This window comes from Medicago sativa, chromosome 1 (assembly GCF_051527215.1).
Source record: "Medicago sativa cultivar Bolivia chromosome 1, Bolivia_mono, whole genome shotgun sequence".
NCBI lineage: Eukaryota > Viridiplantae > Streptophyta > Magnoliopsida > Fabales > Fabaceae > Medicago > Medicago sativa.
The window spans coordinates 77,939,771-77,953,570 of record NC_140749.1 but is presented as its reverse complement, the minus strand read 5'-3'; the positions used below and the strand labels follow the sequence as shown (position 1 = coordinate 77,953,570).

General features: G+C 33.5%; 2 protein-coding genes across 2 annotated transcripts; both read left to right on the top strand.

The window, feature by feature from the left end:
• The first annotated feature begins 2,652 nt into the window (after positions 1-2,652).
• On the top strand, positions 2,653-5,998 carry LOC146957714 (uncharacterized). Its single transcript, XM_085738434.1, has 5 exons — positions 2,653-2,802; positions 2,892-3,075; positions 3,409-3,823; positions 4,635-4,715; positions 5,140-5,998. The coding sequence occupies exons 1-5, from the start codon at positions 2,737-2,739 to the stop codon at positions 5,633-5,635; spliced, it is 1,242 nt and encodes a 413-aa protein (XP_085594560.1). The 5' UTR covers positions 2,653-2,736; the 3' UTR covers positions 5,636-5,998.
• Positions 5,999-6,134: 136 nt separating this feature from the next.
• Positions 6,135-12,053, top strand: LOC146957713 (E3 ubiquitin-protein ligase SP1-like). Its single transcript, XM_085738450.1, has 9 exons — positions 6,135-8,349; positions 8,460-8,512; positions 8,739-8,857; positions 8,963-9,139; positions 9,333-9,452; positions 9,564-9,629; positions 10,119-10,231; positions 10,307-10,416; positions 11,627-12,053. Exons 1-9 carry the CDS (start codon positions 8,261-8,263, stop codon positions 11,644-11,646), a joined length of 867 nt encoding a protein of 288 aa, XP_085594576.1. The 5' UTR covers positions 6,135-8,260; the 3' UTR covers positions 11,647-12,053.
• Positions 12,054-13,800: the final 1,747 nt, after the last annotated feature.

The window sequence follows — 13,800 nt, the reverse complement described above, 5'->3', positions numbered from 1 at the left end:
GTAATGCAAGAACGCTGAACAAAAGACTCACAAGATTTTCACAAGTACCAAACCTCTGCTGAAATTGTTCTGCATTCACTTAGAATTTCTGTGTCTCAAAGTCATATCTTAGAAATTCTTAAGTCCATTGAGTCTGTATCTGATTTGTATTGTGAGCACCTCTGATTGTATATCAAGTGTTCAACCTTAAACAATTTTCTGTGTAATTTTGTTTAGTTAGGAAGTCTCTTGCAGTTGTGCTTGAGCAGGAAGTCTCTTGATTGTGTTCTTGAGCAAAGGAAGTCTCTTGCTTGTGTGCTTGAGCATTGGAAGTCTCTTGCTTGTGTGCTTGAGCATTTGTAATCAGATATTACTCATAGTGAAATCTCCTTGGAAGTGCAAGGGGGACTGGACTACTTCCGGATTGTGGAAGGAACCAGTATAATTGCTTTGTGTCGTTCTTCTTCTCTCTCTCTGTTTTATTCCGCTGCATTTAGATTCTGATCATCACTTCAGAAGCTGTCTCACTTAGCTTCTGATCAGTGTATTCAGTTGTTTAGAGAAACGAAGAATTTTTCAAAACACAATTCAACCCCCCTTCTTGTGTTTTTCTCACCTTCAAAATAAGCTAATCCAAACAGGGATATATATATATATATATATATATATATATATATATATATATATCCCTGTTTGGATTAGCTTATTTTAGAGCTTATGGAAAAGAGCTTATGCAAATAAATAAGTTTTTAACTTAATTCATAAGTTCTCACTAACGAAAATTATATCTTCATAAATTGTTTTTTCATAAACTACATCAACAAGCTTAATAAACACACCCACTAGTTTTTATGTGGGAGTGTTTTAGCAAGTTATAACTAAAAAGTTAATAAATACACCTTAAGGTGTATGTTGCTATAACACACCTTCTAACAAAAACAAGTGGGTGTGTTCTAGCAAATCCTATAGGAGTTTGCTAGGATACACCCACTTACTTTTTAGAAGGAGTATTTTAGCAAATGAATAACTAAAAAGTGGTTAAATACACCCTAAGGTGTAGCTTTGCTAAAACACTCCCACATAAAAACTAGTGGGTGTGTTCTAGCAAATCCATATATATATATATATATATATTGAGAATACTAATACACACCCACTTGAATTTTAGAAGGTGTGCATTAACATCATACACCCATGTGCTTTGGACAAAAATTACCCTTCACCTCTTTTTTAATTGCTATTAAATACATGGCCTTTATGGTAATTTTCTCAACCATCTCATCATGTTAGTTTCTTTCTCTATCTGGAAAAAAAACTCCCACGCGCCCCTGTAACAACTGACAAAACAGCAATTCCAATTCTCCATATACGCGCCACCGTCCGCAAGCATTCCGATGGAGGGTTTCCCATTTGAGGGCGGCACTGAAACGGAGTATGGAAGGGTGGAGATACAGGCGCCACCGTCCACAAGCTTTCCGGTGGATGGGTTCCCATTCGACGCTGTTCCGACGCCGGTGTGTGGTGAGGGTTTTTGATGATACAACCACTACCAAGCAAGTTTCTTTGATTGGATAATACACAGATCTATTTTTTGGTATTGGATGATCACCTCTGATGGTTTCCATGGCTCTTCACTTTCCGTTTCAAACAAAAACACCAGCCATGTGAAGAATTTTTAATTTTTTTTGGGACCACGTGAAAAAAAAAATTAGTGAAAGAGAGAGAAACTATTGGCATGCAAATTACTATAAAGGTCATGTATTTAATAGCAATTAAAAAAGAGATGAAGGGTAATTTTTGTCCAAAACACATGGGTGTAGGATGCTAATGCACACCTTCTAAAATTCAAGTGGGTGTGTATTAGCATTTCCATATATATATATATATATATATATATATATATATATATATATATATTATATTGTCAATAATAAATCATAAACCTATAACTTCCTCCAACCCATAATAATTGACCTATTTATGAAAATAACTTGCATCAAACAAGTCATTATTTTGAGCATACCAAATAAAAACCTCATTATTTAGAAACAAGTCATTATTTAGGTAAGATACCGTAATAATAAGAGAAATGATATTTTGACAACCACTTTTTGACAACTTTTGGACAACTTTCTCTCTCATACTCACATGATGTTGTTATTCTCTCTCTTCTTTTTTCTCTCTCCATTGTTTTTGACCAATAAGAAGTGAGAAAAACAAGGTTGTCAACAAAGTTGTCATCAAATGGATGTCAGAATATCATGACTCTAGTAATAAGTGGTTGGTATAAGGGCGCCGCAAGAGTTAGTAGGGTAGGACGGTAGGTAACTATGACATGCAGTCCAAGGACACCCACAAACTCAATTAAGTCTCTGATCATACCAAGCTCCAGATGCATAAATATACTACCAAATATCACAATCCAACGGTTGAAATAAACCAAGACCTAATACGTCCAAGACACTCATTCTTGTCGTTTACTATAATCCAACCTGGATTTTTCACATTACCACAACTCGTTGATTCCTACGTTTTCAGACTTTTCCGCATTAATATACGCATCTCACAAAAACAATTTTATTTTCAATATTTTCGTCACCACCCAAAAATTAATTATACCAACCAAAAAAAAAAAAAATTGCGTTTAAAAGGTTCAAACAAAAAAGATAACTCGTGTTTTTGATAGAACCACTAAAGGAGGGAAATTTTGGTTTATAAACCAAAATTCTCTCTCAAAAAAAAAATAAAAAAGAAACGATGATGATTCAGAAACTTACTTTGATGGCTTCTCATGGATTTCCATCTCAAGAATATGCCATGAAGGTAAAATTATTAGTATTGTTTATGATTTTATTTTTGTCACTGAAGTATTTTTTGTTTTAATTTTGATTGAATTTTTTTTTTTATGATAGGGTTGTCAACAATTGGTGCCTTGTTATGCACCAAAACCAGATATTGTTAGATATCAGTGTCCTAATCTTAAGTTAAATTCGTTTGAGGAATCAAAAATGACGACATCGAAAGAGTGGTTCAATTCCAATCAGTTTGTTGATTTTGATTTGTCAGCTCTAAAGCCAATGGTTATTGATGTACAAGGTGTGTAGCCAGTTTATTGAATTTGTGCATTTGATGCAATATTTTGATTATACAATGTTGATATTTTTAGTTTATTTGTTTTCTTTCCATGTATTAGTAAAATGCTTGAATTGAAAGGTACTTTTTTTCCATGCTGTATATTTTTTATGAGCAATATGATAGTAACTGAAATTATTCTTAAGAATATTACTATATCAGTCATGGTGCCGGTGATATGTAGAGGATTGTCTAAGATGATGACTTATGTTGCTAAATCTTTTGGTTCAATATTAAGTATTGTAACTTATCTTATGTGTCTTACTCTAAGTAATGTAACTTATCTTTTGGTTGCAGCAACTTGTCCAAGCACTGTACTTTTCAGCTTTGGCGTCGTTGATCAATGCACCGAGCATGATAAAACTTCACAGTGTATCACATCTAAGACTGCTGAAGCAGGTGTAGATGGTATTCGTAAAGCTTTGTTGTCTGACTTGATGGGTTTGCAACTTTCAGGGATTAATATACCTCAAATATCATTGCATCCTCTCATCTACCCAAATAGGACTTTCTACATCTCGAAGCCTTTGCTTGATTTTTTTCAAGATTCAGCCCTTAGTTCAAAAATTACTGTTCATCTAAATGGTCAAGTCACGTTTATGGGTACTGAAATTGAGATGAAAGATTTTCTTGCTATAGTTGCTGAGTCGTACGTATCAAAACGCACACATACAGGCGAAAAACAGTCTATGCTTGTTCCATACTTCACTAGGTATGTACATATGTGGAACCGTTTAAATTCAATTGATCACATGAAATACTTCTGTTTGGGTTACTTTGTCATAATAGAAAACAATATTCAGGGACTTCTTGGTTAAGTTATGACTGTCAATCTATTGATCAACACCGGATTTAATTATAAATATAATATCAAATTTAAAAACTTGGCCAAAAATGCATTTTTAAATGTGTTTGTTTTCGAGTGTATTGTCTGATACTGGAGGCTTTACAACCTGCATGATAAAGCTTTAACATTGTTGACTCTACTGTATTGCATTCATGACAAGTAGTTGAAGAATTGTATCCATAAGCGCGCGAACAGTGAGCAACGGTGCATGTTCTAATAAATTTGTTGTACATATTTTGGTCACTTTGAAAAATTACTAGCTCATGTTACTCTTGTCTTGCCAGGAGTGCTGTGTTAGTTTGGGTCATTGTGATACTCTCATTTAAGATAGCTATAAATTTGATCATTGGGACAACGGACTTCTTTTTTCTCCTGATCCCATATGCATGTGACTCTGTTTTTCTTATTTGAATTTTTATATTAATTTATCGAATAATTTTATCTAACTCGGCAACAAATACAAAAATCAGTATGCATCTATGATAAGTTTAACTACTATAAGTTAAAGTAGTAAAAATCAATGGCTTGAAGTAAGTTTCCGACAAACCTTTGAAGTTACGCATACGTGCTTCAGTTATAGATAATACACATACTCTCTGATTCTGCATATTCAATATTCTATTCTTGTTAGTTATGTATCAATCAACTGACTTTTACTGAAAATCTACATGGACAGGCTGAATATAAATGAAGTAGAGGCCAGAAGCATTTCCCCCACATTGGATATTCACTCTACACTGACCGTTCCTTTAAAAAGGTAGGTAGAATATGTTTTCCATGACAATTGGCTTCCTCCTGAATTTGACATACGCAAAATATGATGTTATAGGAAGTCATTTTTATTCAAAAAAATGTTCATAATCATTCTATCCTCTGTAAAACAAATGGATCATTGGTCTGAGAGCTTTTACTCTAAAAATGTTTCAATTTTATGCCCGACTTTAATTTTATGCATTTTGTTTCCTTCATATGATGTGGATTGAGTTAGGCCTAGCTCAAATTTTAAGAGAAATAATCATCAGATGAGGGAATCATGTTTTATTTTTGGGCTGTATTATTGATTTCATTTATTTTAACTGTTTCTGTTGCCATTGTTGATAGTCTCATGTGCTGCCATACAGTGATCACAGTATTTTCTCAAGAAATATATTAATATTTAATGTATTTCTCTTGCTTGACAGTCCGAAGAAAGTCAAAGCCAATCCATCACGAAAAAAGAAAAAGAAAGTAGCCAGGGAGAGGGATCTGTTCAAGAAGAACTACATTCATGCATGTGAGAGCCTTCTGTTCTTGATGGCTGATAAGAGGCATCGTCGGGAAACAGCAGTTCTTTCACTGAAGAAATCAGGTCCGGAGCTTCCCGAGCTCCTTACACAATTCTCTGCTGGCATTGCTGGTACTGGCCTTGCTGTCGTGCTATCTGTGATCTGCAAACTAGCTTGCGGAAGGGCCCCCTTTTGTGCGTCTAAGGTCTTCAACACAGGGTTGGGTTTTGGGCTTATTTGGCTTTCTTGGGGAGTAAATAAGCTGAGGGATACAATTGTTAACATAAGCAAGAATGCTGGAAAGATGGGATTGAAAGATGAGGAAATGATTCAAAAAGTGGATAAGAGTCTAAAAGAAGTTTACTTTAGAGCTGCAGCGTTGCTAGTAGTGGCAGTGCTAAGGCTTGCTTGAGTATTATCTCTGAAGAGATGATTACACACGGTTTGAGCATTCATGTGATAACCGTTGTATCTGATTTGTTGGATGTTCAGCCTGATGGCTGCTGAAGTGATAGCCAGGTTTCAAAACAACTGTACCTTCACCTAAGCTTTGACATTTGGCTTGATCATCACTATGGTATGATTATTACTTATTAGGTAGTTTTAATTGTCCAAGCAAGTAATGTAAGCATTTGCTTGGCTTTAGCGGTAAGATAAATTGTAAAGTCTAAGGTAGAGTGTTGCAATGAATGAACTGACTGGTTTAGTGAAAATGTTACCAGGTTTTCCCTTTCTTCATAAAGGTTACATATATTAACATAGAATATCACTGCAACAGATTTCATCTCATGCAAAAAGTCATATTCATTAAATGCACATAGTTAAATGATGAGATACATGCAGAAACATAAGTTTTGATATGGCTCATACTAATAATAAACTGAATAAGCGTGATATAGTGATTTACCCCGAAAGAAGACATCATGTAAACACTAGGAAGTGCACTGAGGTATGCTGTATGCCATTGTCTCTAATTTTTATCAGAACTAGCAGTAATCTACGAGGTTATCACTCTACCACAAAAATAAGGGAGTGGAAAATCAACCTTGTAATTGCTGTTTTAGTACTTCAGCGATCAACTTTATGCCAGCAAAACAAAAATTAAAGTCTGCCTTTGGCAGGTGTGTCTACAGTCTTCATATGCGTTGGTCTATGCCTTCGCGGGGTGTTAACTGTCAACAGGAGTGTATAGTTTGTGATAGATTGATTGGAAATAACTTTCATGCCTTTGTGCTATGTTGGTACAGCAGACAACGTTGGGAAGAAGTACATATGTTGGACTTCTTACTTGCTTGGAAAGAGTAATCAGCTTCAAAGATTTTTCTTCAAAGTTTGTGTGTCTCTTAGCAAGGATAGCAAGAAATATTTCGAATGATGATTTGGAGTTTGTGGAAAAGGCACAATACTCGGTTTTGGGATCTAAATTAGCGGTTTTTCAGTGTGCGAAGACTGTCTTAGCAGATTGGGAAACTATTAGCATGAAAGAGTAGGCTGTAATCTCAATATAGTCTTGCACAAGCTGCTATCAGGAAGTTTTAAATGTAACCTTGATGCAGCATTTTTGGAAGATCATTTACTGGTTTTGGTTGGTGCATAAGGTTTGAAATGACAGATTTCCTATAGCTCAAACTGATTGGATCCCACCCATGTTACTATTTCGCAAGCGAGAGGCCTAGCGGTTGCATCTAGCTCTTCAAAGGATTTACAACCTTGGCTTGATGAACATGTTATTTAAGCTAGACTGCAAAAATGTAGCTAATGGTATTCAGCAGCATACAATGATGACTCAGAGTTCAAATTTCTTATAGCCAAATATGAAGCAACCTTTGATGACAAACTATCACGTTCTGTCTATTCAGAGGCAAACAAATATTGCATCTAATTTAGAGGGACTATAAGTTTAGCTAGTCCCGACACTTTAATAATGGAAAATAAACACTAAATCAAGTAAACTTTTCCTTTGTACGTAAAAAAAAATATTTTTAGAATTCGTCGAACTTACTTAAGTCAAACCTTGTGATTTCCAATCTATAACTACTTTTTATATCGGTAGGAATCGGGCTTGATATCTCGAAGTTTACAACACTCCCACATCTTAAGCACCAATCATTTGTGATAAACCCCATTGATAATCTACAACTACTATAACCCTAACTTATGAGATTGAAATAGGATTTACTTATTTATACTACTTCCGTCATATTTTTTTTTTTGAAGGCCCTCGGTCATATTATAAATGTCATTTGAGTTGTGTATAATTTTAAGAAAAAAAGAATTGCATTTGCACCAACAAAAAAAGAAGAATTGCATTTTTTTGTGGTGGCCGAGGTTTGAACCCCGGACCTTGTGGTGACCGAGGTTTGAACCCCGGACCTTGCATATATTATGCATTATTCATACCATTATGCATTGTTCATACCAACTGAGCTAAGACTCTCATTAGTAGTAGTTAAATTATATACAACAAATAACGGTAAATTAGTGGAAAAAATTAATTAGAACTTTTTTAGGGGAAATTAATTAGAACGTTTTGGCAATATAAAGAGAGAATTAAATATTGCAAATAGAGACATAATATGAGTTAGATGAAATAACTTATTAGGAGTTACTATCTAATGCGTATTAGGATCGTCCTAGTGATGTAAACACGTAAATAATTTTTTTTACCAAATAAATACATAAATACTTATCGTGTTAGAAAATGTGGTGAAAAGTGATAAGTTCAACTTTTTAAAAGTTTAAAAATTATTTTATTATTTCTAATTCTTAACTAGTAACTGCTGCTTTTAGTTTTTTTTTTTGTTGGAAAGAACTACTGCTTTTAGTTTTTTTTTAATAAGCTTTTAGTTTTTTTTTGAATAAAAAATAAGCTTTTAACAAATATTATTAGGGTAAGTTTGTGAAGCAAAACCCTTTTTTATTTTATTTTGTGAAAATAGCTTAACCTTCACGATTAGACTTTCTTGCGTGACAAGAAATCTAAGTTAAGTGTGAATGAATTAGGTTTAATCTTACTGTTGTGAAGGTGGCCGCTTTGATGGAGCCTTTCCTTGTTTTTGGTGTTTTTGGTGGCATTACTTGCTTAACTGCTGCTGCTGCTTACGTTTCCGCCAGAACCAGTGACAAGTATGTACTTATCTCCACAATCTGTTGTTACTTTCTGCCATTCCATCTCTAATGTTATGCTATTTTTCTTCTTTTTTATAATAATAACAATCGTTGTTATTTTTGTACAGGGATGCAGAAATTCTTAAATCTGTTACCCGGGTCAATCAGCTGAAGGACCTAGGTATGTATGTTTCTTTTTTAATGGATTCAAACTTTCTATACTATTATTTATTGCAAAAACAGTGCCCCTAAGACAATGACCCCTTTGATATATATATTCCAATTAGCAGTACTGTTTTATTAAAACATAAGTTTCTATTGTGATGAAGGAGAGTTTAGATGAACTTTCATTATCTTTCTTACTACTTGATTATTGATGTTGCAATTTGGGATTCTTCACTTTTCAGCACAACTGTTGGATGCAGAAAAATTACCCTTGGTTGTTTCAATTTCTGGCGAAGTTGCTTCTGAAACCCCAATCAAGTGCAAGATTAGCAGTTTAAGTGGTGTAATAGTTGACGAAAGTGTATGTAGTAGACTTCAATTTCTGACGAGCATGAATAATCACTTTCATTTTAGCCCTTTGCAACTATAATACTGCACCTGTTTTCTAATTTAATTTTCTTTTTAGGTAGAGGAACATTATCTTAAAAAGCTGGTTGAGCGAAAAGAGAAATGCGAGTGTGCTATTGAGCACAAAAAGACATGCAATTATGCTCATTCCTTTTTTGACAAGAATGATGTTTTTTCATGGACACAACATTCTAGGCTCATATCATCAATTCCAAAAGAGGTTCCATGGTACCTGGTGTGTAGTTTGTTTCTGTTTCTCTAATGCAATTTTTGTTGTTACTTTCTTAAATTCAATTTCTGTTTCTCTAAACCCCCCCTCCTTGAGCCAAAAATAGGAAATTATAGTAAATTAGCAATAACCAAATTCACTTCAAATAAATAATGATAAAAAAATTACGATAACAAATCCTTCATTTAATTTTTTTAAGGATGACGGGACTGATCGTGTGCATGTGGTTGGAGCTCGTGGTGCCACTGATTTTGTATTACCTACTGAAGGATCAAAATTTGACCCGTCTGAAATATCGAGCTATCTCGAAGATGAAAAGGTGAGATTGTTAGGTCCAATCTCTTCTGTTCCCTGCAAACAACAAACAATAAAAGAAAACTAAAATAAAAGCACTGATCATGCTTATTTTGACATGAAATCATACTTTCAGATCCTTGGACTCAAGAGAATTGAACGGGTACTTCTGGTTGGAACTTCCTTGAATGTTGTTGGTGAGGTAATTTAATTACTTTCAAGAATATAGTTAGATTTATTCTCTACATATTACATAATTTTATGACAATTGGTATTTGGAGTGTTGCAAAGTAGATTGCTAATGGGGTGCAATATAACAAGTTACTTGTTGGACCAATCATTTCCTTAAACCTGTGTTGTTGTGAATTTATATCCATGGTTGAAATTTTAGATAGAAAAAGCTTCTTGTAGATTTGATCATTTGAAAAGCGTAATTAAATAAACTCCCCATTATGAGTATTCAAACTCGGATGGTACCATTGCTATTTCTAAAAACTGAAATGCATTAGAGTTACAACATATGAAAATGATATTATTATAGACGTTTTGGTTCAAAAGAAAGACTGCATTTTCTATTTTTTTTGCGTCTTACATTCTATTTACATTTTATCAACTGTGGTTAATAATACTAATCATTTGCTGTTTCAAACCCCCTTCTTTTACAAGAATAATTTTTAAATTGTATGATCAGGCCTCTAAAGATGATGATGGGACCGTTCGAATTCAGCGACCTCTTAAAGGGCCATTTTATGTCTCTGGCAAAACGATTGATGAACACATTGCAAATTTCGTGGATTATGCAAGGTTTGCTTTACTTTATAGTTGGTTTTGTGTGTTTTGGTCTACAAGAATTTTTTATTGACTAAAATTTCTTATTAGGTATTGTAAGATAAATTCTGCGGCCCTGGGAATGATTGGTGCTTGTATGCTAGCCACATCCATTGTTATTATTATCTTGGAAGGCGGCGTTGCACTGAAATGTGAAAAAGGTACAATCTATTGGGTTATTCTTCTCATTAGTCAATAGTGGTTACAAACAGAATCTTATTGAATGATTTTCAACCAGCCAAGCAACTAAATTGAAAAATAAACTAGTGCTAGCCTTATTGACTATGGTCTATTGCAGCTGAACCAAAAAGACTAGGAGCTAGGATTTCAAATCTTGCTGTAAATTCCAAGTTGAATAGTTTAGAACGAATAACTTGCATTACACAAGAGATGTACATTCCAAAACAAATATAGATACAAGAGAGAATATCTCAAAATAAAGAAAAATAAGATACTAAGGAAACAGTATCAACAATAGAAAATAATATATAGAGAGAGAATAGTTTTAATTATGACTACAATCAATAATAATTTTGTTGTATAATCTTTCTACAATGATGTGGATTGTATGATTATTTTGAGAAAGTGTTGCACGAGATCAAATTCTCACGACATTGATCGGAATTATGAAAAGTTGAGAAGAAAATGTATTCTATGAACAAACATCTTACACTGCAACGAAGAGATAATGCATCTCATGCGGAAAGCGAATATAGAATTTCTATAGGTGTTTCGTTTGATGCAACAAAGAGATAATACAATTCATGTAGAAACTGTCTGCCGTAAGGATGAGATAGTACGACCCATGTCTAAACTGTTTACCATTACGAAGAGATCATACCACTTGTGAATTATGTTCTGTAATTGAACATCATAAGCTACAATTAAGAGATAATATAATGTATCTCATGTGGTAAGTGCTCACAATGTTTCTATATGTGTGTCGTTTAACGAAAAGATATTACAATTCATGTGGAGACTGTCTGTGACCTATGTCTAGACCGTTTGTCATTACGAAGATATAATATGACTTACGAATTGTGTGATTATAGATGAGGATTATTCGCTGTAACAAAAAGACAATGACAGTTGTAGTCAGAGTTGATAAGATAAAGGATATGCAATGTGTTTTGAGCTATTTCCCTGTCTGCAAGTACAACCTATAATGGATTCATATCATGAGTTTTGATAGAAAAGTGCTATCTTTGGTTGTAGAAATACTTCAATAATTAGTAATGAGTTTTCAAGAATGAGACTTTAGTTTAAATGTTGGATTTTGCTAAAGGCTCTTGCGAATTTCCTGCATCTCCTTTATTTCACTTTGTTTATTATGCTACTCTTTGACTTTCCAAATTCTTTTTTTCCATGCAGATTCACAGGTTGCACAGTAGATTTGCTTATGAGTGCGGCTAGTATTTTGAGACTCTTTTTTTTGGAACAAGTGTTTTGTTACTTACTTTAGTATGATGAGATATTGGGACAAAAATTGTGTTTCACTTTATAAGTTGGCTTGACTGGGTGCTATCTTTTTGGCTATACGGAAATTATTGTAGAAGTAGAACTGATTATGGATATTGATATGTCATTGACACGTGGCATCAGAAAGATAGAGAAAATTTTCCTATTTTCTTTAGCTACTTTATTTTAGTAATATATGTACATATAAACAAAAATCTGATTTTATGGTTCCGAATATTTACAAATTTTAATTAATGAAGTTTATTTTTATTTAATGATATCATTTTTTAAAATACTTTCAAACTCAACAGGGTTGGTTCTACGGTGTTGGCTCGAAACTTTGGAGTATGCTCCTCTTAATTAATTTAGAATTTAATATTTCAATAACCTTTTATTTTCTTGAAATGGTTTTTCTAACCTGTGCAAGATTGCACAGGATAAGGGGTAATTAATGCATCCACTATTATAGGTTTTTCCAAATGTTATTAATGACCAAATCTTAAAAATTGATTTTTTCCCTTCTCTTCTCTGGTAATGATTTTTCACATTTTATTCTTGTTCCTTTTTTCATGTTTTTTTTTTCTTCTCCAAATCTTATTAACTACAGTAATTTTTCCTTCTCTCCTCTATTTACACATTTACGTTTTTTTTTGCAGTGAAATACAATTTTTTTACATAAAACTCACTCCCAGGACACATGCTCCATGCAAAACACCAATATTCCTCGAAATTGACAGCAATATAACCAAATTCAAAATGACGGTGTTCAAAATTACGGTGTTCAAATTGACAATAATATAACCAAATTCAAAATGACGGTGTTCAAAACTACAATGTTCAAATTAACAGCAATATAACCAAATTCAAAATGACGGTGTTTAAAATGAACAATTTAACCAAATTCAAAATGACGGTGTTCAAAACTACGGTGTTCAAATTGACAATAGAACCAAAACTGGACTCCATTAACTACACTTCCATAAAAAAATGAAGATCCCTCAAACTGCACTAACCAATATAACAGCAATTGACGTGAGATCATAATAATGTTTAGGTGAAGAAGAAAGTGACGTGATAACATAATTATTTTTAGCTTTGGTGTGTTTGTAAAATGCGTCTTTTACGGCAGTGGAGAGATGAAACAAGAATAGATGAAACAAGAATAAAACGTGAAAAATTATAACAGAGGAGGGAAGGAGAAAAAAATCAATTTTCAAGATTTGGTCATTAATAAGATTTGGAGAAACTTATAATAGTGGGTGCCTTAATTATCCTTATCTTGTGCAATCTTGCACAGGTTAGAAAAACCCTTCTTGAAAAACCAACACCAAGATTTCATAAATATGTTCCTTTGATCCAAGACATTAAAGACTTCTTTAAGATTGAGCTCTTTAAATTGCTCAAAGTGCACGTGATTGAAATATATTTGTATAAATTTTTTGGTCAAACTCAGCGTTTCTTCAATTCGTGAACTTATTATCCATCAATCTCTCCCCGCCATGGCTCATTGAGCTGCTCCACTATGGCTCACGAATCTCTCCCTGCCCTGGCTCATAGAGCTGCTCCACTCGGGATCATGAAGCTTCTTATCTATAGCTCCGGAAGGGGGAATTATTAGATGGATAAGAAGTTCATGAATTGAAGAAGTGCCGAGTTTAGCCAAAAAAATCTGCACTAATAAACTCCACAACAACTTGTTTTATCTTCTCTCCCCTTGGAAGCTCCATGGGTATTCCTTTTCAAATAAAAGATCTCATGCTTAACATTTATGTTAGTGTGTTTTTGCACTCGTAGCCTTGCTTAGAGATTTAGCCTTAGAGTGTTCGCCCACATACTAGTTTAGAGGTCTCTACAAGAGGTAATGTTTTTCTTTTTTAGATTTAGAAAAGATATATGTTTGAAAATACTACTGAAATTTGTCTTATCTCTAATTATATTGGGATTTTGGGTTGACTTTTTTATTATTTCAATTATACCCTTAAACAATTTTCCTATATTTATGTTATATTGTTGACGTTATTAAAAAAGACAAGAACTTATATTCTACTTTTTTTTAGGGGAACTTGTATTATACTTGTTAAATTATT

Coding starts and splice junctions, on each gene's coding strand:
- LOC146957714 (XM_085738434.1), top strand. CDS start 2,737: ATGATGATTCAGAAACTTACTTTGATGGCTTCTCATGGATTTCCATCT. Junction 2,803..2,891: donor CTCAAGAATATGCCATGAAG/GTAAAATTATTA, acceptor TTTTTATGATAG/GGTTGTCAACAATTGGTGCC. Junction 3,824..4,634: donor CTTGTTCCATACTTCACTAG/GTATGTACATAT, acceptor CTACATGGACAG/GCTGAATATAAATGAAGTAG.
- LOC146957713 (XM_085738450.1), top strand. CDS start 8,261: ATGGAGCCTTTCCTTGTTTTTGGTGTTTTTGGTGGCATTACTTGCTTA. Junction 8,350..8,459: donor TCCGCCAGAACCAGTGACAA/GTATGTACTTAT, acceptor ATTTTTGTACAG/GGATGCAGAAATTCTTAAAT. Junction 8,513..8,738: donor CAATCAGCTGAAGGACCTAG/GTATGTATGTTT, acceptor TTCACTTTTCAG/CACAACTGTTGGATGCAGAA.